A 27,758-nucleotide genomic window follows, 5' to 3' on the forward strand; every position below is an offset into this window, starting at 1 on the left:
TAAGAGGTAGAATCTCATGTCAGGGCCAACTGGCAAGGGACGATTGGATGGTGCGGGGCGAGGGGAGTTGTGGCAGTGGTAAAAATGGCCTGTGAACCAAACGAATCCAAGGGAAGTGCCGAAGTTGGAGTCAGAAGTGACCATGAAAATAAAAGCTCCCTCCACTTCCTATGGGAGTTTTTAGAAGTGTGGGAAGACTTTGGAATTCTACAGGGCACGGAGTAAGTTCAAAGCAATATCATCCAGATCTCAAAGGCCAGGAAACCACAGCTGACTTCTGGGTTACAAATAAAACAAAGACATATGAGAGAGGAGAAAAAAAGATGAAGCAGAAGGAAGGACAAAAGGTGGAGAGATGAGCATGAAAGACAGATGAGTTTTTGAAGAGAGACAAGGAAAGGAAAAAGCACCAGCTCTTTGGGGTCAGGGTTAAAGCTCTAACACAGAATCTGGCATATAAAAGGTATTCAAGATACGTTTAGGGGCCAGGCGTGCTGGCTCACACATATAATCCCAGCATTTTGGGAGGCCGAGGCAGGCAGATCACTTGAGGTCGGGAGTTTGAGACCAGCTTGGCCAACATGGTGAAACCCTGTCTTTACTAAAAAATACAGAAAGGGCATGGTGGTGCACACCTGTAGTCCCAGCTACTCGGGAGACCAAGGCACAAGAATCGCTTGAACCTGGGAAGCAGAAGTAGTTGCAGTGAGCTGAGGTCATGCCATTGCACTCCAGCCTGGGTGACAAAGGGAGACCTTGTCTCAAAAAAAAAAAAAAAAAAAAAAAAAAAGAAGTTAAGTTTAGGGAAGAAAAAAGGAAGATAGGGAGGAGGGAGAGCTGTGCCTGGGAGGCCTCATGTGGTATCACTAACAATTTCCTCCCCTGTCCCCAGAGCTGTCTATACTGTGGCTGTTTGTTCATGACCCTAATTAATGTCAAATCCCAGAGTGCCACATGGGAGCCCTCTCTGCACCACAGGCCTTTAGACTGAAGAGGCAGCAGTCCATCTTCCACCAAGGCCTCTGGATTCTCTCCATCCTTTTCCAGTGATGCTCATTCTATCTAAACTCTCATTTGAGTGGCCATACACCCTGGCCTCTTGGTGTTTTTTGCTGTCCCTAGTGCCACCAGAGTTTACCTTACCTTGAAAGGTCACAGAAGTGGTCTAAATTAGGAAATATCCTTCAACACCAAAAGGCAAGGAGAGCCCTGTGGATTAAGCCAGCTGTTTTCAGATCACTTGAGATACAAGCAGTTACAATAGCTTAGGATTGGAAGGATTCTGTGGTTTATGAGAAACAGCGCTAGACCAAGAGGTAGATCAAGCAAGAGACCCATCTGCCAATCTGCCACTCACTCTCAGCGTTCCCTGGAGCGAGTCAATCCCCCACTCCAACCTCAGAGTCCTCATTGTAAAGGCAGTTGGCCCACATGACAGAATTTCTAGATCCTTTCAGTTGTCATGGACTATATTCTATGCTTTTCTGGAAGCATTCTCAACAAAATATAATTAAAATTACCTCCCTGGTACACCCATAGTGTATTTCCAGAGGGAAAATGTTGCTAGAAACTCCATTCCCAGTTTGTAGAAAGTGGCCAGGAAATGGGTCTGATTTCAAATCTCTCTGAAATGCAATGACAGGAAAGCACTGAGGGAATGCCGAAGGGGGGCCACTTTAGTCCCCCAAGTCCCAGGAACCATTTATAAACCGAATTGTGGCTTGGGTGAATGGCTTGGGCGAATGGCTTGGGCGAATGGCTTGGGTGAATGGCTTGGGTATTTGGAACGTTTGACATGAAGAAAGATGTAGGGGCACCTGCTGCTTGCTCAGACAGTAGGGAAGAAAAACACCAAGCACCTCCACACACATCATCTTATTTCTCAAAACAACTGAAGGAGGTATTATTATCCCCATTTAACAGACGAGAAAAGTGAGGCTCAAAGAACCTCAGTAAACTAGTAAGTGGCAGGGTTGAGACCCAAATTCAGGTCTATTCAACTCCAACCCCAGCATTCCTTCCACTATTGGCAACAGATCAGCACTATGATGTACAGTCGCCTGAACCACAACAAAATTCCTATAAAGAACTAGAGTGGTACCAGCCCACTTTTCCAAGTTTGGCATGAAGAACAGAGCCATGCATTGAATTGGGAGTAACAGCTGTTTGGCCAGGGACCACAGCAAAAAATTGTTCATGCAGAGATATTTAACCAGCTCTGTGCCCAGAACAGAGTAGAAGCTTGAAGAATATTTGGGTTTTTGTTGCTGTTGTTCTTTGTTTGTTTGTTTTCTGAGGTAGGGTATTGCTCTGTTGCCCAGGCTGGAATGCATTGGTGCCATCACGGCTCACTGCAGCCTCAACTTCCTGGGCTTAAGCGATCCTCCCACTTTAACCTCTTGAGTAGCTGGGACCACAGGCGTGCACCACTATGCTTGGCTGATTCTTTCTTCTTCTTCTTTTTTTTTTTTTTTTTTTTTTTTTGGTAAAGATGGGGTTTCACTGTATTTCCTAGGCTGGTCTCAAATCCCTGGCCTCAAGCAATTACCTGCCTCAGACTCCCAAAGTGCTGAGATTACAGGCATGAGCCATCACTCCCAGCCAAGAATATTTGTTGAGAAGTTGAGTAAATACAGGATTCAGGGTTGACATCGACATCTTCTGCAGGTTACAAAAGAAGGATCTGAGGCTCAGAGAGGCCAGATGACTTGTCCTAGGTCACACAGCAGAGAGAATTGGACAAAGAACCAAAGATGTCTAGACTTTCAGACAAGGATCTTCCTGTCACATCACCATAACTCCTCTGGCCAGGAGAATTTTTTCTGTACCTTTAATTAAATGCAGTATACTTTGGGGTAAATGAATGCTAACTTCCAACTGAGAACATTTATTTGCCTAATGAGTTCATTAGCAAATGACTCTGCTGCTTCAGGATGCAGAGATAGCTCGGTTAATGCACGTTTCAGTTTTCATATTATGCTATGAGTAATTTTTGTTTATCTTAGAATTTCTTTCCTCATCTGTTGTGTGTGGTGGCCCTAGTCACCAGGGATAGGAGCTTTGTTACTCACTCAGGAAGTGATGGACTGACCCCCTCTGAGTGGATGAAGAAACTGCTTTCATAAGCATGGTTATGCAGATCAAAGAGTGGGTCCTCTACACATGTTCCCAATTAACTGTGGCCATCCCATTCCATATCCCTTCTACTCTCTAGCATAGTTTCTAATCCTTTAATAGCCCAAACAACAAGAGGGAAACCCAGCCCAGCCAAAACAAAAGCAGAAAACAGCCAAACGAAGATGAAAACATCCCAGTGATTAGTGAGAGAGCGCCAGATATCCCAGTATCTGGAGCCACCTCGGGATACTGGGATATTTGGAGCTTCTCACCGCAGGGAATCGCGTCATCTGCACCCAGTGTCACTTCTCACAAGGAGCCCAGAGCTCAGTCTCTAGCACCAGACTCTGTGCTTTGATACACACTGCTGGCCATCTTCACAATAACTTCACCCAAATGTGGCCATCTTCAATTCAGCATGTTTTATTTGTCCATCTGTGTAATTAAGATCTATGCATTTAACTGTATGTAAATCTTACCTTAACAAAACATAAAAATTAACAAAAAGAAGCAAGTTTAAAATGACATTCACCTTTCCCCTCTACCAAAACTCCTCCTCCTGAGGTCTTTAGCTCACCTCAGTGTGTCCCTTGGCTCCCTAAGCCTCCGTACCCAATCAATCACCAAGACCTATTGATTCCACCCATTCCATTTCTCTTGAAGCTTTCCCCTTCTCTGCATTTTCCCATCATCACATTCTACTCAACCTACTGACACTGACCACCCACTATGGGCCAGGCACTGTGCTAGGCTGTAAGTCTACATTATGAACAACACACAAATAGTATCATGCAGGAGTTTGCATTTAGAACCCCAGGTGGAAACTACACCACAGGGGCACTGGTAATACAGCAGGAGTGACTCCCTCTACACAGGGGTGGGGGCTTGGTGGGCTGCACAAACCACAGAGGTCAGGGATGGCTCTGGAAGGTTCCTAGAGAGGCTGATCTCTGTTGAAAGATGAATAGGCATTTGCCAACTGGGCAAAGAGAAGAACTGCATTCCAGTCAATGAGAAGAGTTCAGACAGGAGCAGCTGGAGGGAGTACATAAGCCATTCCGGTTTGTTGGGGATGTGTTTGTTTCTCCAAGAATTTGGTCTAAAGGAGGGGAAAGTGGTAGGAGCTGAAACTGGAGAAGCAGGCAGGAACCAGATCACGGAAGGTTTTGTCAATCCTATTCAAGAGTTTGAATCTTAACCTGTGGGCAGAGGGAATGTCAGTAGGGTTCTAAGTAAGGACCTAGTCAGCCCTACTCTTTAGAAAGATCACTTTAGAAATAATATCTCTTATGTGAACAACTGCAATTATTTTTCTTAACTTTCATCTCCCCTCCCTCCATACACCATTTCCAAAGTAGAAAACAAGATGATGTGTCTTCCCTAATTAAAAATCAAAACAAAATTAAAACCTCGCCACAGCTTCCCATAGCAGACAGCAGCAATTCCAAACTCCAAGGAAAATTGTTCCTGGAGATGTTAATTGTTGTTATGGGGGGCTGGGAAACGGGGGAAATCATTTCCTTGCAAAAAAAAAAAGTTGGATTAACCTTTATACAAAATTAAGCAGGTTTCTTTTCATTGCAGGACTTCTCAGAGCCTTCAGTTTTCTAAAATCAACTGTGACTGTTTAAAAAGGGGATTCAGCATTCAAATCCCCAACTTATTAAACAAGTGAGCTCCTTGATCTTGGAGCATTGATTAGCATCTTCTTCGGCTAGTCTTCTGTGAAATGCTGACCTGCACAATATGAAGTCCAAACTCAGCTAGGTGAATACTCTTGTGAATAATCTAGCCTCAACTTTTATCCCTTCCTGACATACGCACACACATCCTTGTATCCTCTGTTCCAACCACACTGGTCTTCTTAGTGCCCTTCCCCTCTCTCTATGCTTGAGGAATTCTGGGTCATCCTTTAAGCCATAGCCAAATAGCAACTCCACTGTGAAAAAGTGGTCTGTAGTGAGGGTTGCAGAGATACAGGTTGGTCTGAATCAAGGCCACCGTCCATGAAACCCTCTACGCAGTACGTGGAAATTGTTTGGATGAATAACTCTGTAATCTGCGAATCTGTGAAGAGGGCTGGACTACATTTTACAAAGCAATTAAGGGTTCTTTGTGACTGGCAAAGAGACTCCGGCCTCTGGAGACTGCACTGTCCTGTATTTAAAGAAACTTCCATTTTTCCCAGCCTCTCTGCTGTAGATTACATGAAGAACAGAAGCATCATGTCAAGCCGCTGGATACCATAATGGAGTGGGACGAAGGGAGTGCTGGAAAGATGTTTTGAAGTCCACGTTTGGGAATGAGTGGAGGTAGCCTGGATCTCTGACAAGGGGTATTGGAATGAAGGAAATTGATTCTAGGGTGGAGAGACTGGAAATCAGAAAGAACCCAGAGAATGAATCCTCGGAAGAACAGCCACAAGAAAGTACCATGTTCATGTAAGTTGATACAGATACTTTATTTTTTAAAGCAGGAACAGGAAGAGGGCAAGTAACAACAACAACAACAAAAAGCTATGGCTTTGCTCAGGAAGAGATGTTCTAGAGACTGCTTCTGTGTGCTTAGGAGAGAAGAAAAGAGGAATTTAAGGGAGAAGAAGTAATAATGCATAAAAAGCTTTGTACTTTGTCCCTTGGACCCAGCTTTGCTTTCATTGGACAGGACCTAACCCTGACTACTGCCTTCCAACTTTGGGATGGAGAACAGACGGAGGGGAAGGTGGGCCAGTGCAGAGAAAGAAAGAAAGAAGAGAGAGAAGAGAGGCAGGGGAAGAAACAAGAGGAGGAAGTGGAGGGAAACAAAGGGGTCACCAGCTCTTATGCAGAAGTAAACAGGAGATGGACATGATGGCTGATGCCTGTAATCTCAGCACTTTGGGAGGCCAAGGTGTGTGGATCACTTGAGGTCAGGAGTTCGAGACCAGGAGGCCAAGGTGTGTGGATCACTTGAGGTTAGGAGTTCGAGACCAGACTGGCCAACATGGTGAAATCCTATTTTTACTAGCCAGGCCTGATGGCGGGTGTTTGTAATCCCAGCTACTTGGGAAGCTGAGGCAGAAGGATCGCTTGAGCCTGGAAGGTGGAAGTTGCAGTGAGCCAATATAGTGCCACTGCACTGCAGCCTGGGTGACAGAGTGAAACCATGTCGTTGGAAAAAAAAAATATATATATATGTATATATATGTGTATATATGTATATGTATATATGTATATATGTATGTGTGTGTGTGTATATATATGCATTGCATCTGACTCAGCAACTCAATTTTGTAATTTTAATTAATTTAATCAATTGGTCTTAATTTAAATTATAGGCTGGGCATGGTGGCTCACACCTGTAATCCCAGCACTTTGGGAGGCTGAGGCGGGCAGATCACTTGAGCTCAGGAGATTGAGACCAGCCTGGGCAACATGGTGAAACCCCATCTGTACCAAAAATACAAAAAAATCAGCCAGGCATGGTGGCGGGCACCTGTGGTCCCAGCTACTTGGGATGCTGAGATGGTAGGATCGCTTAAACCCAGGAGATGGAGGTTGCAGTGAGCTAAGATCACACCACTGCACTCCAGCCTGGGTGACAGAGTAAGACTCTGCCTCAAAAAAAAAAAAAGAAAAAAAAAAAAAAAGAAAGAAAGAAAAAAAAAAGAAAAAGAAGTAAAGCATGGATTCAGAGTTTGAGCTGGGGAGGAAGAGGAAGAGAAAGAGAATCAGCCCCATATCTGCCTTCCTCTAGGTTTTCACCTCAGCCGTCAACAGGTTTGTTGGTTTTTGGTGAACCAGCAAAGGAGCGGAGTGGGGCTGAGGGAAATCTGGTGAAAATTAAGATCAAGAGCAGCCTCGAGGCAATTTCCTAGGATGGAAGCCTCCTGCTGCTACAGATCAAGTGTGAGGAGCACAGGGCACCTTGGCTCAGCATTTGCTGGAAGGAGCCACTTCCTCTCCTCCCTGCGGCCTGCCCCATCCCTGCAGTCACTCCAAATGAGGCAGCCTGCTTCTTTTTGGTGTGCCTTATTGTTCCAAAACTTCTTGAAGTACACCTGGGAACTCTTCACCACCTACTGATGAAAAGTCCCGGCTTTTATGGTGAAAAATGATGTCCCGGATTCTTTTCTTTAATCGTGTTGAAGGCCCTAACAAGATAACACATTCCAAAGTTCCAACAGAACAACAACAACAACAAAAAAAGCCAGAAGCAAAGGAGTCTACCTCTCTGTATGACTTCTGAGTTGAAAGGATCTCCCTGACTAACTATGGTTTTACTAAAAGATGCAGATGATGATTTTAATAGTGCCTTTGCTCAACAAAAATGTAGCTGTTACTGGCCCATAGGGCTGCTTCTTAGAAAGACTGGTGTGGAAAGACTGGCTTAGAAAGACTGGCTGTGTGGAAATGCCAGCCTTGGGGCAGAAACCTCCATGAGATCTTTTTAAATGTGGAACTAGAACAAAACAAAATAAGACAAAACAAAACTATGAGGTTACAGCATCACCATAAAGATCTAAGGTATCTACAAATATCATAGCTTGGTTTCAATGATATTACCAAACCAAACTGGAGTCGGCTTGCCCAGCGCAGTAAGGCCAAACGTTCACACCAAAGTTTTATAGTGGGAGAAGGAAGGCGATTGATTTGCAAGACACCAAGCAAGGAGAATTGGGCAGCTCACGCCTAAGACCTGACCTCCCCAATAGCTTACAAGCAAGGGTTTCTAAAGGCAGGGGTAAACTTCAGGAAAGCGGAAGTTACAAGCAAAATTGTAAATCGATACATGGAGGTTATACACTGGTTTGGCCTAAAAAGGTGAGATAGCTTGAAGTGGGGGGCTTACAAGGTCATAGGTAGATTCAAAGATTTTTTGATTTGCAATTGGTTAAAGAAGGGAAGCTTTGTCAAAAGACTTGGTTCAGCAGAAAAGAATGTGGGGTCTGGCCCGTGGGTGTGACTTCCTCCAGGCCCTTCAGGAAAAAGTTTAGAACAAAGAATGGAGGCTGGGCATGGTGGATCAAGCTGTAATCCTAGCACTTTAGGAGGCCAAGGTGAAAGGATCACTTGACGCCAGGAGCTCAAGATCAGCCTGGGCAAAAAAGCGAGACCCCAGACTCCATCTTTACACAGAAAAAAAAAAAAAAAAAAAAAAAGCGTGACATGGTGGCACGTGGCTGTAGTCCCAGCTACTCGAAAGGCTGAGATGGGAGGTTCGCAGGACAGGAGGTCGAGGCTGCAGTAAGCTATGATTACACCACTACACTCCAACCTGGGCAACAGAGCCAGACCCTGGCAAAAAAAAAACAACCCAGAATAAAGAACAGAGGTCAGAATTCAGTCCTCAGCTCTCCCTTATCTGAGGTCTGCCTGCCAGGAGATCCCTTTGGTGGGGGTCTGGGTTTCTGAAAAACAACTCAGAGATATATGTTAAGATGTTACCTTTAGTTTCTGTAGGGAACCAAACATCTGGCAACTCTAACTTCCCTGGCTATTGTTTTAAGCTACTATTACCTTCTTGCTTACCAACTTGCTCCTTACTTCTCAGGGCTAGCTGGGTGCCTGGAAGTTCCCTTGCAGGAACTCAAGATTTCGCTTTATTTCCATGCTTGTTGGGGAGTGGGGGGAAGGAGGCCCCTAAAAGGGGTCCCTGCTTCATCTCAATGTTGGCTTTTTTGGTAAGTTTTCAGATCAGGGGATGTAGAACATTCACAAATAAAACAATCCACACTCGCTTTAGGGATAAATTATGAATGGTTCGTACATTAAAACTCCAAAGATCCCAAAGCACCTACCCTATTTTAAAGCATAGTAGCTATCATGATACAAGCCAGTTTTGCAATGTCAAATTCATTCTGAGTAGAAGGTTGGAAAGGAAGAATTAGAAAAAAGGAACAGATTGAAACCAAAACAATCCTACCCAAATGAAAACTTCTTTTAAACAGAATCAAGTGATCCAATGACTCTGTGGCCTTAAATCAATATTAATTAATTTCTCAAATCCTAATAAACAGGTATCATAATGGCACTGTATTTGTATGTGTGTACAATTTACCCTGCCTTCATCTTTTTTTTTTTTTTTTGAGATAGACTCTCGCTCTGTCGCCCAGGCTGAAATGCAGTGGTGCAATCTCAGCTCACTGCAACCTCTGCCTCCTGGGTTCAAGCAATTCTCCTGCCTCATCTCTGAGTAGCTGGGATTACAGGTGTGTGCCACCACTCCCACCTAATTTTTGTATTTTTAGTAGAGATGGGTTTCACCATGTCGACCAGGCTGGTCTTGAACTCCTGGCCTCAAGTGATCTGACCACTTCGGCCTCCCAGATTACAGGCATGAGCCCCTGTGCCCAGACCCCGCCTTCAACTTTACATTATTGCTCAAGAATATTCCAAATTCCTGAAAAAGTCACTGCCTGTCAACATGCAGTTCCCCTCCGAAAGAACACCAATAATGACAATTCAGTAGATCATTCCTGTGTTGACACCTATTTTCTCACTTTAATGATCTATTTCTCTGATGGCTGCTGGCTAAGGTTCATTATTAAGAACCATTAGTAAGTCAAACATTCTAACTGGAGGCTTTCATCCCAGCAAAAGCTACCAAAGTGATAAATTTTGCCTCTGTGCACTCCTTTGTCTTGGAGCCTCTTGGTTATTTAAAAAAAAAAAACAACAAAAAAATATCTTTTAGCTATGTTCAGGGATTCCAACAAAGACATCAGCCATTTGTTAAGTAACAGGACTAAGAAATTTGAAAACAAAAATATCAGCACAAGGAACAATCTGTATATTTGTTTGTAGTTTATGAGCATTGGCCAATTCCAAAATAATGAAGAGATTTGCTAAGTGCTCACTTTTTTTTTCAGATAAGAAAATATTGCATTTAAAGTAAACACAAATTGTATCAAAAAGAAAGAAAAAGTTTATCTAGCATTTATTAGTGTTTCCTTTCAAAATATTTAATAATTCTAAGCAGAGGCAACTTATTCTAAATTTCAAACACATGTCTATAAATTTTCATAAGAATTTTTCTTGTATAAAATAGATGTCTTAATAATTTTTAAAATCTAACTAAAATAATTTTGCTGACCCTGCTACTGCACCTACCACATTATATTCCAGTTTTGTCGTGTATGCTGCATAAACCCTTGGCTAAAGATGTTATTAAAAAGTTATTAAAGTTTTAAATTAACTTTTTATAAAGTTTTAATAACTTTTTAAATTTATTAAAAAGTTATTAAAGGTGTTATTAAAAAGGTGTTATTATAAAGTCATCGGTGGACTGTCTATCCTGTTCATGCCTCTGAATCCAGCAACCAGCTTAACCAAAGTGGATTCTTAACCAAAGTATGTGATCCTCTCAAGACAAAGACCTTTTACAAACAATATTTCATCTGGCAAGAGGGGAGTAGAGAAGAGCTCCTTTGTCAAGTCTTCTCTCTGTGGGTGACCCTGTTGGCTCAGAATGAACGACTTGGGCACATTACAGTAAACACCCAGGCCACAAAAATGCGTTGAAACCACTGAAAATGAAATAATCAGACCTACTTAAATGTTTTTACCATCTGGGCAAATAACACTCCGAGGGCCAAGACTTACCTAAGAGAGTGTCTGAAGTATGTTACCCAAGACTGAGAGGCAACAGGTAGGTGGATTTTGTGCCAATTAGAAAGTGTTATGATTGGCAAACCACTGCAAAACTCTGAAATTGCAGCGAAATGGAAATGCTGGCTGTCATCCCCAAAGTACATTTCAAGGAATCACAAAACTTCAGAATTAGAAGCTATTGAATGAATGTTTTCACCCATATAAAAGTTGGAAGATGAGGTGGTAACACGAGAGCTTTTGCAGGCGTCCCTGCTCTTAATCCTGCACTCCTTCCACCTTGGTACCCTTCATTCTTCAGGACCTGATGCAGTGGTACAAAGCAGGAGTCACTTGACAAGCCCTCAGCCCAGCTCCTGGATGGGGCAAAGCTGACAAGGAATAGGCACCGGGAGCCTGGAGATCTCAGGGTCCAGGAAACAGCCTGCCCCGTTGGAACTGCACAGCAGAGCACAGCACTGGGATCAGAGAGCAGGCTCATCCCCAGTCTTGTACAAAAAATAACATTTGATGATTCCCAAGGGGTAGGTAAAGCAAGTAGCATTTGGGGTTCCAGCAGCCTCTAGAACTGTTTCCCAAATGTTTGGAGCTTGACTTTGCAGTATACACTTTGCCCTGGACTGTTTTTCTCTTAATTTTTAGGCCCAAGTGTATTTTAAGGTAAATGGATCCCACATGCCTCTGATGCATTTACACTGAACTCATCAGACCATGTTTTGGAAGAGCAATCTGAGGTCCAAGAAGCCCTTGGAGGCTGCTTTTATGAGCCTCTCTGTGTTTCTTTTCTTAGAAGCAGGAAGCCACATTTTGACATGAACAAATAAAACACAAACCTTAGAGACTCGGATCTGGTTCCAAATGTGGCACCTCTGAAACCAGTGGGTCCTCAAATCATCAAGACAGAAAGCTTCCCAGCCTTCTTTTTGAGAAGTTCATAGAAACTTACCCCTGTGTTCTGTTGAGCCCAGAGGCAGTGGTTCAGAGGTGCTCGGTGCAAAGCTCACATAAACCTTCAGCGTTTCTGATTCCACACTTCTTTCCAGCCCCTGAGTCTCCCCACACAGCAGGGACCCAGGCTCACTGCTGCCTTCTGGCCTTTGCTCTTCGGAGCCGAGCTGAGTGAGTCCTAAGGCAATCACCCTCTGTTTTATAAGCTTTGAAACCAGAGCATCCTGAGCCATTTGTTGCTGATGTGATTGCTAACACCACTTGACCCTGACTGAAGAACCACAACTAGGCATGGTTTAGATGTGCTTAGTTACAGAAAAAAATAACCACAGCCAACAGCAAAGTGAGGTGTGTGGTGTGGGTGTGAGAAATGCTCTTGGGGTGAGGAGGGAGGACTTGCAGCTTCTTGGATGCTGCAGGGAGTGGAACATGCTGTTTCCTTCCACTGAAGGCCTAAGATACTACTAAGTGGAACAGGAGAATTCCCTGGCCCCCTCACAGGATGTGCAACAGGTGTGTGGCTCTCTGTTCAGCCACCCCAAGCTAAAACCACTTATGGGAAGGGGAGCACACAGACAGGCAGGTGCAGGAACCAGGGTGAGCACTTTGGGGCCCCAGCCCCATGACAGCATCCAGGGGTCAGTGTCTGTGACTTCCAAAGCCCAAGTAGGCACTGAAACAGTGCAATCTTTCAGCCTTGCCATCCGTGGACAGCTTAAGCATTAACCAGCTTAGTGGGCCCTCTCCCTTTTTGCCAGGGCAGAAGGCCAGTGTGACAGTTTCCTGTATCCCGAGCTCTTGTCCAGCATCCTGGAAGAATCAGGTCACACATGGATTTGCAGGATGAATGCAGGGGTTTTATTGAATGGTGGAGGTGGCTCTAAGTAGTATGGATGGGGAGCTGGACAGGGGATGGAGTGGGAAGATGATCTTCCCCTGGAGTTTGGCCATTCAGTGGCCAGTTTTCAGATTGTCTCCAGTCGAATTCCTCCCAATGTTCCTTCTCTTCTCTCCTTCTTTGCCGTACTGTTCTGCCATTCATGTCTGCTCATCTTCTTGTCTCCCCGTCTGCTTCTGGAGCCTGGAGCCTGGGGTTCAGGGTTTATATGGGTAAAGGATAGGGGACATGGCAGGCCAAAAGGCAACTTTTTAGGGATGAAAACAGGAATGTTTGTCCTCATTTAGGGCCATGGGTATCCAGGCTTGAGGGTGGGGCCTTTGCCGGGGAACCACCCTCTTCTACCCAGTATTTCCCTGTCTCCTGTCCATATCATAAGGATCTGTGGAATGCCTACTAAGACTAGGGGTCCAGGGCACAACTCTTGATAGGCACTGTGTAGGTCCTTCATGAATACCTCACCAACAGGTAGGACGGGAGCACCCTCAGATGGATCTGTAGACTCCACCTCGGCTATCAGGGAGTGTACTTTTTTCCTGAAGCCTTGGGTTGATTCCTGGGATGGGACATAAAGACAGCCATCCCAACCTGTTCTCCTGTGACTTGCAATGTTGACTCTCTTGGCCCCTGCGCAGGGTTCTAAGACTTGAAGGATATCCAGAGGCCCTGACCAGGAAAAGAATAATGAATCCTACAATGAGCAGAAAAGACATTGAGGGCAAGGCAGCTAGGGCTCCAGCCCCATCTGTCCACCTCTCTTTCTGGGGTTTATAACAATACATTCTCAACTCTGGCTATGTAGTCAAGTTTTCAAAAATCCTGATGGCCGGGCCCTACCTAAGCCCAAAGACATCAGAGTGTCTGGGGGCATGTCCTGGCGAATCAGTCTTTCCTCCAAAGTTCTAATGGTTATCCGTCTATGCAGCCAGGGTTGAGGGCCACTGGTTTAAAGTAACTTGAATACATTCCTGTTCTGCAGGAGCACCGGAAATAATCTACATAAGAGAAGGATTGTTGGTTGTTTTCTAATCAGATGAAACAAGACTCAGGGATGATGCCTCCCCCTAACTTCCCCACCACCCCTATTTCTCTGCCCCACCGCCCCCCTCCCATCAATTTCCAGAGTCATAGATAATGCCCTAGCTCTCTGGAGAGCTTTCTAAGCAAGCGCACAATAAGCAGGTTTACACAGAACTAGAACCCCAAAGGCTGACTCGTCTATGATGTCAAAATGAACCAAACACAAGCTCTCTTCAAATATTTAATCAGTTTGGAGACCTCTGCCTTCCAATCCAATTGGGTAAAAATTCTAAAGAAAGCAAGATTAAGAGGTCCTCAAAGAAAACATTGGGCTAAAATGGAGAGGAGACTGGGTTTGGGAAGACAGAACATAGCATGTGTCTGAAGGCCTTTTGAAGGAATTCTACGACATATTTTTAAAAAATACTCAAAATGAACAAGACAGGATTAAACCGTTATACAAATTTAAGGACAACTGAAACTTCTTTTATGGTTGAAAATACCAGGCATGGTTTTGAAACACATTGTCTAAAAACCCTTCGATCCTGCTGTGGTTTGTTTACATAGCCTTCTCTGTGTACGCAAAAAGCAAACTAGCTACTCCCAGCTTTCCCCGCCAGCTCCTGGGTCTTTGCAAAGCAGTAACACAGTGAGAGAAGGAGTGGAAGAGGTGAAGAGGTGACAGCAAGCTGTTCACAGTCTTTGAACATAGACTCAGACCCCTGCAAACCTAATCTATTTTCTTTGAAAATAGTGGAAATAAACTGAAGGCCTTGAAAATTCACCAACAATCTTATATCAGGGGAGCAATGATAATACTTTTTGATAACTGCGTCATAGGAACTGGGGGTGGCATGTCCTGCAGGGTGACAGGTCTGCAATAGTACAGGTGAGAGTCAGGAAGTCGGGGCTGACTCTTCGGGGAAACGTTCAGCAGGAAATGCCTAACGTCTGTGTCGCTCTCATTCTCTGTTATTTCCTCTCTTCTCCTGTCCCTTGGTGCCAATGGGAGGCAGCGTCGGAGGCTCCAGCCCGAGGCTCAGAATGGGTACTGCGACACATATATCCGCAGTCGGATCACGGAGCTGCCTCTGAAGTTGATGACAGTGTTGACAGTGATCATTTCCAAGTCAAGCTGGATTTCCCGGGGCCCTTTGATGGGGCGTGTCATCACCAGGGTGGCACTGATGGGGCCCGTTTGCTATGGACAGAACCGGGGGACACCAGTGAGAAAAGGCCTGCATGGTGGCCCTGCAGCCCCACCTGGGCGCTCCCTTGCCTCCGTCAGTCAAACTGGCACCCCCTCGGTGCCTCAACTGTGCCATGCTCTTTCCCTGGCTTTGCCCACTCTCCACCTGGCTCTTTTCTGCAAACCCTTCAGGTCTCATCTGAAAGGTCACTTCCTAAGAGGAGCCTTCTCTGATTCCCCAATCTAAGTCAGATCCCCCTGCGACCTCTGCTGCTGCAGCCTCTACTTTATACAGGTTGGAAAGCATTTATGACCATGCGTGACTGTCCACACTGTCTACCTGATCCATGTCTGATATCTAGGCCCCCACTAGGCTATGAGTTCTGTAAGAACAGGTACTGGGGTCAGGCTTTTCACCACTGAGTCCCCCTAGAACCCAGCATGGTGCCTTGAACACAGAAGGTGTTCAGAAAATATATATTGAATGATGAACGAATCATTGATTGAAACTTCTACATGGCTTAGGGCTGTCACTTCACCTCTCTGGGGCTCATCTCTCAAATGAGGGTTTGGCATTGAGTACACATGGACACAAAGAAGGGAACAACAGGCACCAGGGCCTGCTTCAGGGTGGAGGCAGGAGGAGGGAGGGGATCGCAAAACTACCTACTGGGTACTATGCTTATTACCTGGGTGATGACATAATACGTACACCAAACTCCTATGACACAGTAATTTATCTATACGACCAACATGCACATGTACCCTTGAAAGTGGAATACAAGTTTTAAAAAACATTTTTGAGGAACAATAAAATGAGAGTTTGGACCAGATCAGTAATTTAAAAAAAAATGGCATCAAAAGCTACTGGAACTTTTTTTTGAAACTAACAATTCCAGGGGCCCATTCCAAGATTTCCTATGTCAGTATATTTTTAGGTGATGCCTGGGCAAGGTGGAATTTAAGAACCCCCCTCTAGACACCCTAGAGTCATCTCCAGCTTCACCATTCTGTAACCTGATCACTGTGGTCCTAATAATTTCACGTGAAATCTCTCCTCCACTGAGTCTTTTTCTAAAACTTTCAAGGAGGAAGGCAGAGAGGAATGACATCAACTGAGCACCCATCATGTGTGAGGCACTCTCCTAACCATGTTTATGTACATCTGCTTATTTAATCCTCATAAAATGGCCGGGCACGTGGCTCACAACTGTAATCTCAGCATTTGGGAGGCTGAGGTGGGCGGATCACTTGAAGCCAGGAGTTTGAGACCAGCCTGGCCAATATGGTGAAACCCCGTCTCTACTAAAACTAGAAAAATTAGCGTGTTGGCAGGTGCCTGTAATCCCAGCTACTTGGGAGGCTGAGGCACAAGAATTGCTTGAACCTGGGGGGCAGAGGTTGCAGTGAGTAGAGATTGCACCACTACACTCCACCCTGGATGACAGTGAGACTCCAACTAAAAAAAAAAAAATTTTTTTCATAAAAACCTGAAAGGCCTTGCCACTCAATGTGTGGTCCCTGGACCAGCAGCATGGGCATCACCAGGGAGCTTCTTATAAATGCAGAATCTCAGGGCTAGGATCTACTGAGCCAGAATCTGTAGCTTAACACAATCCCCAGGGCTTTGTGTGCACATTAATTATTGAGAAATATTGATCTAAAAGCACAGAACCCAGGTGGGGGGGCCCTGGCTATCCTTGTCTAAGTGCTGTATGAAAGGTATGACTCATTACTTCCCCGTTTTATAAGTAAGCAAACTGAGGTCCCATGAGGTTAAATAATTGCTTAGGGTTACCCAGCTAGTCTTGGGCAGAGCCAAGGGCTTCCATTCGGGTATTTCTGACCCCAAGCCCCAGGCTTTTTTCACTGCACAGCAGATATCAGAAGAGGCTGATGTGTGTTTCACTTCTTCCTAGCACCGACCTAATGAGAGATGCTCGCAGTCAGTGCAAGGGACAGATACTGGCACTGGTAGAGGGAACAGCATGAGGAAGAAAAGGGATGGGCTGGACAATTACTTCCCATACACTGCAGAGCCCAGCCCTGTGCCCAGAAGCTGAAAGCAACAGTCTCTGCAAAATAAAGGAACCTAGCTAGTTTAAAGCTACACTAGATGTTTTATCTGTCTCCATAAAGGGAAGGCACCCCATAAAGCTCTGAACATCCCCAAGAGCTACCACAGGTAAGACAAGGGTGGGGCTGGCAGACAGGTGCAGGCCAGGCACTGGGACCTCCCCTATCCATGAGGCTATCGGCAGCCTGACAGCCACACGGTTTCCTCTTGGCACTGGTTCCTCCTGTTCCCGTCAGCATCCACGTTATTGGCACCTCCTCATGCAGAAGATCTCTTGGACTTCCTTGTCAGCCCTTATGAAACCTGAGCCCTGGGCCAGGACTTCAGAGGGTAAAGCCGCACAAGGAAAGGCCTGCAGCCTTTACATATACAAATATCTCACCAGCTTTCACTGCGTGAACAAAGACCAAGAGTTGAGAATCCCGAGCTGGGGGCAGCCCTCCGGAGGGAGATCTGCAGAGCCCAAGGTCTGGAAGGGAGAAGGGGGCAAGTGCAAACTTCCAAGTTGTTCCTTTGGGCTCTCTTGGTAAATGTCTCCTGAGTACAGAAGAATCCTCAACTATCCCATTTGAAATCCTAGACTCTCCCATTTGGAAGTAACTGTAGATTACTGGTGAGTCCAGCCTCCACCTGGGTCCACCCTACCCACAAGCACCTGGAAGAGCTCAAGTACCTGCCACAAGAGCTGAGGACAGCCACCTCCACATTTGGCTTTTAGGGCAGAGCCAGGGCATTAATGAAACAAACCCCTGAGAGCCCGTGGGCATTAGTAGCCTTGGTGGTGTGAAAAGATGAGGAGGAGGAGGAGGATGGTGGCGACAGTGATGACGGTGGTGGTTATGATGCCAGGCACCTGGCTACAACCTTTCCTACACCTCTTAATTAATCCTCATAACCCTATGCTGTGAGTAGGTTAGGGATACTACATAAGGCCACAAAACTACTGCATGGTACTAGACTTTATGGCTCCAAAAATCATGCTTCTAACCACTACACTCTCTGATAAGGTCTCTGTACCTCTCCATTTACTCACCATCCCATGGGTCTTGACTTGACTTGAGATTCGCCACTTTGAGTTGTGTTTGCTAGGTTGTTTTCCCCCTCTCCGCTAAGGTGTGTGTGGGTTCCTCCAGGGCAGAGACCACATCCTGTTTGTTTCTCAATGCTCAGTGCCTGACCTGAAGCCTCATATGCAATGGTGCTGAATGCACGCTGGTGACAGAAGAATGCACACGAATGACGGAACGCCAGTGGACTTGACCACGCTGAGAGTCGGCTGCCAACAGCCCACCAGCCGTATGTCTTCTTGGCCCTGATCCCACACACACTCAGGTTTGTTCTAATCAACTTGTGGGATGACATGGTCTGACCTGTGGCAAGCAGCCATGCTGTAGCAGGCCAGCTTCCATGGGCCCTGCCACTTGATCCACGTGTGTCATGGAGTAAGTACACTTTGGCGCAGTCTGAACCCCATGACCTTGCTCCTTCTTCTGGCCCTAATTATGACCCCCAAGCCACCTGGCCAAAGCCAATCATCGGCCCTCTTTCTAGGGCTCAGTGAGAGACAGCCAGCCAATAAGGCTTATGAATGGGCTTGTGTGTGTGTACATGTACGCATGTGGGCATAAGTGTGTGCGTGCGTGCACGCGAGTGTGTGTGGTTTGCCTGCGGGGTGAGATGAAGCTCCTCCCATGTGGTTATAATCAAATCAATGAATCTCAGGGTGTGAAAGCCTGGATGGCCATCCAGCCCCACCTCCCACACGATGCTCCAGTCCCCTGGGTAGCATTCCCAAGCTCTCCATGGCCCAGCAGCTGACAGCTTCCTTGCAACAGTAGCAGTGGCCACAACAGTATCTATATAATCATAACTGCTATTTACTGAATACTTTCTATTGTAACTGGATGTTAGACTTTTCTTGTGAGCTACATTTCATCTGAGACCCCAAAGCTGGAAGAGTAGGTAAAGCATACCTCCCCATTCTAAAGAAAAGTATTAACAGCACAGATTTTTGGTGCCAGGCTGCTTAGGTTCAAATCCTGCCCCGGTGCTTATTAGTTGTGAGACTAGTCGGGCAGGTTGCTTCGCTCTGTGCCTCAGTGCTCTCATCTGTAAAATCTGGATGATAAAACCATCCTATATCATAGGATTCTTGTGAAGATTAAAGGGTTGCTGTATGGAAAGCACTGAGAATAGTGTCCGGCACATACAGGCACTATACACGGCTTGCTGCTGATGCTATGTGTGGGGTTATTGGGGTTATACAGGACTTACAAAGCTGTGATCCAAAGCCAGATGTTTCCCTCATTCTGTCACCCCCTCCAGCCTACATACATACTTTTTTGTTTGTTTGTTTTTGTTCTTAGAGACAGGGTCTCGCTCTGCCCCCTAGGCTGGAGTGCAGTGGTGCAATCATAGCTCACTGCAGCCTTGAACTCCTAGACTCAAGTTATCTTCTCATCTCAGCCTCCAGAGTAGCTGTGGTTACAGGTCATGCCACCACACCTGGCTAATTTTTTAATCTTTTTTTGTAGAGACAGGGTCTCACTATGTTGCCCAGGCTGGACTTGAACTCCTGGGCTCCAGCGATCCTCCCACTTCAGCCTCCAGAGTAGCTGGGATTACAGGTATGAGCCCCTGTGCCCAACTCTACATATATTTTATTAAACACACTTACCAGCCTCCATCTCAATCAAGAGGGTTAAAAAAAAAAAAAAAAAAAACAAAAAACACTGTTCAGAGATGCAGGCCCCTGAAGTTCAAGGATGCAGAAAGTGGTACCAGACTCTCCAGGAGAAGTCTGGAGATGTGAGCCCTGAGCTGCCCCACATCATAGTCAGGAACGGGGAATGCAAGGAGCTGATGTTGACATCCTGAAAGGCCCTTGTGTAAGGTCTGCTGCCAGGATGCAGTGACACCCTCCACCTCACTACCACCACGGAACATCTGTATGAGACATAGCCCCAGAATTAGGGGCTGAGAGGTTTGGAGTAGCAGGTGACCAACCACAGGCCCTACTGCCCCTATCAGGGACTGGTCAGTGTGAAGTCCTCAAGCAAATCTCCAAAAGACCCACAAAAGCATCCTGTGAGAGCAACAGCTTTGGGGTCTCTGCTCCTGAGGGAGCACCAATGCCTGGTTACAACGGCTACAATTGGGGAGGAGCCTCACTCTTCCAGCCTTACCCTTTCTACCACCTGCTCCTCCCCCACCAGCCCTGGAGGAGCCAGGGCCAGCACTACCATTACCGGAAGGGTGAGAAGAGGACAAGGCAGAGGCCAACCACATCCCCTGCCTGCTCCGAACTAGGAGACAGGGAGAAACTTCACAGTGGGTAAGAGACAGAGAGGTTGAAGTTTCCATTTAAACTAGCACAGACTTTTGACGTGAGAGAATGACACAATCCAATAGAAATGGAACATGCCTGTGAATCCTAGGGAATTGACGTGAGATGTAACCCAGGTGCTCACAGGTTTGATCCAACAGTGTGAGAAAAAGAAAGTCATTGACTGTTTCACCCCCACCACCAAACTCCGCTTCTTTGATAAAAACAGTATTCCAGACAGGGCACTAAGTGGATGATCTCATCTAATCCTAAAGTAAACACTCATCTAGACGTCCAGAGAGGTTAGGTCACATCACACAATTGTTAAATTGTTAAACTATAGAAGACATGGCTCCAGAGCTCACATTAGAATGACTGAGTGGTTTCCCGGGGAGGGTCCCGCAGCTTCAGACAGCATGGACCCTCGGAAAGCCAGCCTTATCCGGAAGATTTCTGTCTTCCTGCCTTGTGGCCCGTGACTTCATAGGGCCCAGTCTCTAATGAAAGCATATAAACTCCATGGACCTGTCCTTTTCAATATGGCTCCCCACAGTGACCCTGGAAGATCACAGCAGCATCTATTAGAAATGCAGATTCCTGGGTGCAGTATGCTGGATAGTAGCCCCCAAAAAGATGCAAGTCCTAAATCCTTGGAACCTGTTCCGTTATAAGGAAAAGGGTTTTTGCAGATGTGATTAAGAATCTGGACAGAGAGATTATCTGGATTGTTTGAATGGGCCCTAAATCTACTCGAAGGTGTCAATATAAGGAGACAAAGGGAGATTTGATACACACAGAGGAGGAAGAGGAGGCAGCGTGACCACAGAGGCTGATATTGGAGTGATGCAGCCATAGTCAAGAAGTGCTGGCGGCCCCCAGAAGCTGGAAGAGACATGGAACGGATTCTCCTCTAGAGCCTCCAGAGGGAGCACAGCCCTGCTGACACCTGGATTTCAGCTCAGTGAAACTGATTTCAGACTCCTGGCTTCCAGAACTACGAGATAATAAATTTCCTTTGCCTTAAGCCACCAAGTTTCTATTTTTATTGTTTCTCAGAGACGGGGTCTCGTTCTATTGCCCAGATTGGAGTACAGTGGTGTGATCTCAGCTCACTGCAGCTTCGACCTCCTGGCCTCAAGCAATCCTCCCATCTCATACCACCTCCCCGCCACACCGCCCCAGGTAGCTGAGACTACAGGTGCCTGTCACCATGACTGGCCAACTTTTTTTTTTGTAGAGACAGTGTTTTGCCATGTTGCCCAGGCTGGTCTTGAGCTCCTGAGCTCAGACAATCTGTCCACCTTGGCCTCCCAAAGTGCTGGGATTACAGGCATCAGCCACCGTGCCTGGCCTGCATAGTAGGTACTTAAGAAATACTTGTCACATGGGTTGGTGGAAAAATGGAGACGTGAATGCCTCTCCAACAGAATATTAGGAGAAAAGAGACCTAGACTGCATCTTGGCCTAACTTCCCATTTCACGGATGAGGATCCTGAGGCTTAGGAGGAGAAGCATCTTTTGCAAGACTACACAGAAAGTGGTGGAAACCAGGACCTTGAACCACACCCTCCACTCTTCTCTCTGCATACCTGTCCCCCTAGCTCCACTCTTACCTGCTTGCATACAGCATGTTCCTAGGAGAGACAGCACAAGGCCACTGTTACAGATGGCGTCCCCACTCCCCACTCCCTCTTACCCGCATGTAAAATTCTCTGCCCTCATTCCCAGATTTGATCTGGAAAATGTAATAGGCCCCAGGGTAGCGGGTCGTGGCTTGCATTTGGAAGATGTCAGCGGGAACGGAGCGTCCTGACACCACGTCCATGTCCCGGTACAAGATGGTAAAGGGCTGGTCTCTGCAGCCAGGGTTCTCAGCAGGACACATACAGCGGCTGTGGAAACGGAAATCATGTGAGAACTCAAGAAATCCATTCCAGGTGCTGGCTGTGCCTACTTCCTCTCTTAAAACACTGAAAATGAGGCCACCCCATTTTTAGCATCCAAATGCCATAACTGTAGAATGTCTCTGCTCCTGGCTTGAGTCTAAAAACTCTCCAGCATGTAGGCGAGCTCTGTTTCCTAGAGAATGGACTTTTCTCACCAACCAGACGTTCTGGCTACTAAATAGAATATAAACAGATCTCTGGTTTTCAGAACATTAGAACATTCTCCAAGATACTTTACATTTGCCATGTAGGCCAAATATGCCACTCCAGCCTGGGCGGCAGAGCAAGACCCTGTCTCAAAAAACAAAACAAAAAAAAAACAAAAAAAAAAAAAAGGAAGAAAGAAAGAAATTTTTAAAGTAAGAAATTGGATTATCAGGTCTTGGGGATCCTTGTACATTCTCTATTGCACTCAGCCCAGTCTGCATGGAATGTAATTGAATCGAATATAATCAAATCTTGTCATTTGATAATTGATAAACAAGAGTTAGAACTATGTACAAGATGTGACATTGGACATTTTGGAAATTCAATGACTAATAAGATCCTGACCTCAGATAGTTTACTTTCTAATAGGAGAAATAAATCACAGACACAAATATCTCTAATACAACGCAACTATTAACAGAGTGCCCTAATATAAAATCACTGACTTTTACTACCAAAGAATGCCTGTTATAGATACCCCTTGATTCACCCCTAACACCCCCTTCCTCTGTCTCTGACCCTGCCCTGAGACTCCACCTAGGGGCCAGGGTTCATAATAGGATGAAGATGTCTGTTGAGACGTGCGGTGGTGGCCAACGCTAGGAGTCAACCTTGCTGTGTTTCTGCCGCTCTCTAACTTCCCATCTATCCACAAAACCTGTTGGTTCTACTTCCAAGAGAGTCTACATCCAACCATCTCCAGGGCCTTCAAGGCACTCTTGCCTTCTAGCCTTTGCATATGCTGTTCCTTCTGATCTTCCACTCTCTATTTAGTTAAGGTCAACTCATTTTCCCATTCCAGGCCAAATGTCATTTTTCAGAGAGGCCTTTGGACCCCTCCGTCTAAACCATCCAGCCTACTCTTCCTTTTTATAAATTTCCATTCATTCTGAGCAGAGTATGGTGTCTCATGCCTATAATCCCAGCACTTTGAAAGGCTGAGGCAGGAGGATGACTTGAATCCAGGAGTTCAAGACCTCTGGCTTTACCAAATATATATATATATATATGCCAGGAGCACTGGCACACACCCATAGTCCTAGCTACTTAAAAGGCTGAGGCAGGACGATTATTTGAGCCCAAAAGGTTGAGGCTTCAATGAGCTGTGATTGCACCACTGCACTCCAGCCTGGGTGGCAGAGCAAGTTTCATTTTTTTAAGGCTACATCAAAGTAGCCAAGTCAAAATGTCTCTAGTGCCAAAATGGCCACAATAAAGTATCATGTGTGGCATAGAAAATCATTATTTCCTAAAAGAAGTTTGGAGGAGGGAGTGATGGCTACTAGCTGAAGAGGACCACAAACAGAGGAGAGGTGGCATCTGAGCTGAAACCTGAAAGATGGGGCAGGTCTGGCTATGCGGAGATGAAAGGAATGCCTTCCATATGGCCGGAAGTATGTGCACACAAGCAGGGAGGCTGGCCATTCCTGGGCATGGGCAAAGACGTGAGCAAGTCCTGTTCAGACTGGCAGGAGCACAGGACACCTGAACTGGACAAGGAGCTGGAAGGGGCTGCCGGAGTCTGATTGGACTGGAGCCTGGAGCGAGGGAGTCACGGAGCATTGTCAGTGTCATGCCAGAGATTCCACCAGTAACTCCAGCTCAGTGCTGCGAGCTGAAATGGTTCAGCTCCCCAGCCACAGACAGGGGTGGCCTGGAAAAATCCAGAGAGAACCAGGAATAGAAGCTGGGAACAGCAGCCTGGAGCTCTGCTCTGCCACAAACAGGCCTTACTTCGGGAGTCAAAGAGCCCTGTTCTAAAGGGTTGCTTAGTAGCACAGCTCTTAGCAACAGGTGAAGATGTCTCTAAAGGACCCGCCTGTCCCGGCATTATCCTCTCTTTTGCCAATTTGTTATCAAAGTGGGAACCACTGGTAAGCCATGAATTCCTCTCTTAGAGGCTGTATTCTGAGAGGCAGGATGGGTGTGTCTGATTCATCCTTTTATCTCCCATGCAGGGGTTTGGTGTTGCTCAAAGGAAGTCAATGTGTGAACATTTGGAAGATAGGAGGCCAAGGAGGAACTGAGATGGTTTAAAAAAGGGATAAAAGAGAAGGAAAAGGAACTCCTACTATGCCAGGAACAGATAGCCACTGTCCTACTGCATTCACCTTTTGGAAGTTGTCTTCACTTTAATTCTCTCCTCAACTCTAATATTTGCCATCTGGTGATTTAGTAAAATGTTGACTAAGATGACGTCAGAAACTTGATTAGCGCCAACGAGAGAACTCTCCAGCACCTCAATACTCAACTCTCCAGCACCTCAATATTCATGGAGCAGTCCAGGGAGATTGGAAGCATTCATTTCACCTGGGAGTTTGCCAGAAAGGCAAAATCTTGGGCCCCACCCCAAACTCACTGAATCACACTCTAACGAGATCACCAGGTGAGTCCTATGAGTGTTACATTTAGGAGCCAACCTCTGAAAGACCCCGTGTATCCAGAACAAAGTCTTTAGAGGGAAGAGGAGATTCTAGAACCCTGACTCAACTATCGGCTTGGTTAGCTTTCTAGAGAATCTTTGCATAGCTCTGGCATGAGTAGGGGAGTGACAGAGAACTCTGTGTGAGTGTGTGTGTGTGTGTGTGTGTGTGTTTTGAGACAGAGTCTCACTCTGTCACCCAGACTGGACTGCAGTGGCACAATCTCAGCTCATTGTAACCTCCTCCTCCCAGGTTCAAGCGATTCTCATGCCTCAGCCTCCTGAGTAGCTGGGACTACAGGCTGGTGCCACCACGCCCAGCTAATTTTTTTGTATTCTCTACTGAGATGGGGTTTCACCATGTTGGCCAGGCTGCTCTCGAACTCTTGAGCTCAGGCAATCCACCCACCTCAGCCTCCCAAAGTGCTGTGATTACAGGCATGAGTCACTGCGCCCAGCCTTGTATGTGTTTCTTACTGTGTGTTGTGGCCAAACATTTTGAAAAATAGTTCTTTCTTGTATGTAGGGATGTGTTTCAGATCCTATAACTTGTAATGGAATGTTTTGCAAACTTTTTGACAACCTACAGTAACACACTTTGCACGGCAAACCAGTAGCACACAAAACTAAAAGATAAGTTTCAAAAAACAATATTGACTCTTGGTATGTGCAATGTACTCTGATATTTTCTATTCCAGTCTGTTCTATCTATTCTACTCTGTTCTATTCTACACACACACACACACACACACACACACACGAGCACATGACGTAGGTAGTAGGCCAGGTCCCCTGACTTCCTGGCTGGTGCACTCTCTTTCACACCACACTGCCAACCTCCTGAGCCAGGCCCTCATCAGGTTTCTATTCCCCAGGGTGACGCCATGACTTACTTATCACTGATCCTCAGATAAGGCTCCTCACAGCGGATGGGGTCAATGCATTTGAAGCCCCCTTGTAAATTGTAGCAAGTCTGCTGCAGGTTGCACGTGTGGTTCCTGTGCTCACATTCATTGATGTCTGAAATGCAGGGTAGACAAGAAGCAGAGGCAGGGCATTGCTGGCCAGGCCAGATGTGTGGGGGTGGGGTAGGCTGGATCTTACTACAGAGCTGTACTATCCAATATGGCAGCCACAGGCCATATGTGGCTACTGAATACTTGGAATGTGGCTGATCCAAATTGAGATGTGCTGTAAGTGGAAAATACACACCAGATTTTGATGACTTAGTACCAAAAAATAATGTGAGCCAGGCACAGTGGCTCACGTCTGTAATCCCAGTACATTGGGAGGCTGAGGCAGGAGGATCACTTGAAGCCAGGAGTTCAAGACCAGCCTGGGCAACAAAGCAAGGCCTTGTCTCTTAATTTTATATATATATATATTTTTTAATTTAAAAAAAGAATGTAAAACATCTCATCAATAATTTTTATATTGGATACATGCTGAAATAATATTTTGGATATACTGCATTAAAGAAAACATAGTAGTAAAAACAGGAGTTCAAGACCAGCCTGGCCAACATGGTAAAACACAAAAATACAAAAATACAAAAATTAGCCTGGCATGGTGGCATGCGCCTGTACTAAAAATACAAAATGTAAAAATTAGCCCGGCATGGTGGCATGTGCCTGTAGTCCCAGCTACTTGGGAGGCTGAGGCAGGAGAATCCCTTGAACCCAGGAGGCAGAGGCTGCAGTAAGCCAAGATCACACCACTGCACTCCAGCCTGGGCAACAGAGTGAGACTCTGTCTCAAAAAAAAAAAAAAAAAAGAAAGAAAGAAAGAAAAGAAAATATAGTAGTAACAGTAATTTTACCCATTTTTTTTCCTCTTTTAATGTGGCTAATAGAAAACGTAAAATTACATAGATGGCTCACATCTGTAGCTCACATGATATTTCTATTGTCTGACACTACTACGGAGAATTCCTGCTTGGCAATGGGATAAGGCAGCTTCAAGGAGGCTGAGAATGGGTCAGTCGCTTCTGCAATGACCCCCCAGTCGGTGGAGCATGGGGCTGGAAGCCAGGCTAAGCAGGCAAACAGGAGAAGACCCCCCCCTCCTTTTACAGTCTGGGGTCCCAGCTCTTCCAGGAATAGAGCAGTCAGGTGCATGAGGTCTCCCTGGCAACCATGCTCTAGGAGATCACTTGGAGAAAGGCTAACCAAACTGCCCTCCAGACCACGTAAGAAAGCCCGGGCTCTGGCCAGGCCATAAAAGTCCTGCTTAGCTCTGGAGCAGTTCTCAGAGGAGCCTCAGATCTGCCCGGGGAAGCAGAAAGCCATGCTTACAGGCTGCCGTCTGCATCTGCAGAGTTCGTTACAGAAGTTTAAGTGGCCAATATCCTGGCCAAAGGATGGGTTACAGGGAGGGAAGACACCAGGCCCGGCATCCTGCCCGGAGCTGCCACTATGAGAGCCACCAGCACCCACTCACACCCCCACCCCTGCCACCTTCCCAAAGCTGCACATGATTCCCCAGGTGAGGACATCCAGATGACCCCCTGAAGCAGCTCCACCTCCCACATATACCCCAGCCAGGCCCCTCCGGACAGCCTTACCTTGGCAGCTTCGGTTGTCATCCAGCAGGATGTAGCCTGGAGGGCAGGAGCAGAAGTACGTGCCGGGCTGGTTCACACACTCATGTTGGCAGAGGAACTCAGAGAAGCTGCACTCGTCCATATCTGGGGTGACAAGTCACACCTGCTGTTTGTATTCCCAGTCTACATGGGGATGGGAGCTTAGCCGCCATCTACTCCAACTCTCACACTGTCTTGATACATACAATGGCTTTACTGCCAAGAAGCTGTCAATTCACTTCTCCAGCACTTCTAGCAATGGAGAGCTCACTACCTACTGAGGATACCCATTGATACTTGGACAGCTCTAATTGTCAGAAAATTCTTTCCTACAGGGAGCTGAAATCCACCTCCATCGAACTTTCAACATCTGCCTGTCACTCGGCTGCACCTTCCATTCATTATAAACTTATTTTACCATGTAGGGGAATCCACCCTC

General features: G+C 46.1%; 2 protein-coding genes across 13 annotated transcripts in view; both read right to left on the reverse strand.

Moving 5' to 3' along the window:
- The window catches only part of TC2N (tandem C2 domains, nuclear), an 88,398-nt gene extending 76,465 nt beyond the window's left edge, over positions 1-11,933 (reverse strand). The window contains exon 1 of one of the 3 annotated variants that reach the window (XM_063652015.1): positions 11,653-11,933. The gene's annotated coding sequence lies outside the window, so the exon portion shown is untranslated. The remainder of the gene's footprint in view (positions 1-11,652) is intronic. The other 2 variants (XM_054448698.2, XM_054448703.2) reach the window with 2 other exon arrangements.
- A 556-nt stretch (positions 11,934-12,489) lies between these two features.
- FBLN5 (fibulin 5) overlaps positions 12,490-27,758 on the reverse strand; it is an 83,132-nt gene continuing 67,863 nt past the window's right edge. For 3 of the 10 annotated variants that reach the window (XM_054448710.2, XM_054448709.2, XM_063652012.1), the window contains exons 8-11: positions 27,302-27,424; positions 25,632-25,758; positions 21,860-22,055; positions 13,801-14,773 (exon numbers count right to left, since the gene is read on the reverse strand). In XM_054448710.2, coding sequence (XP_054304685.1) covers positions 14,612-14,773; positions 21,860-22,055; positions 25,632-25,758; positions 27,302-27,424 — 608 coding nt within the window. In that variant the 3' untranslated portion in view covers positions 13,801-14,611. Of the gene's footprint in view, positions 12,743-13,800; positions 14,774-17,871; positions 18,051-21,859; positions 22,056-25,631; positions 25,930-27,301; positions 27,425-27,758 lie in introns of those variants that run through there. The other 7 variants (XM_063652008.1, XM_063652006.1, XM_063652010.1 and 4 more) reach the window with 4 other exon arrangements.

This window comes from Pongo pygmaeus, chromosome 15 (assembly GCF_028885625.2).
Source record: "Pongo pygmaeus isolate AG05252 chromosome 15, NHGRI_mPonPyg2-v2.0_pri, whole genome shotgun sequence".
NCBI classification, from domain to species: domain Eukaryota; kingdom Metazoa; phylum Chordata; class Mammalia; order Primates; family Hominidae; genus Pongo; species Pongo pygmaeus.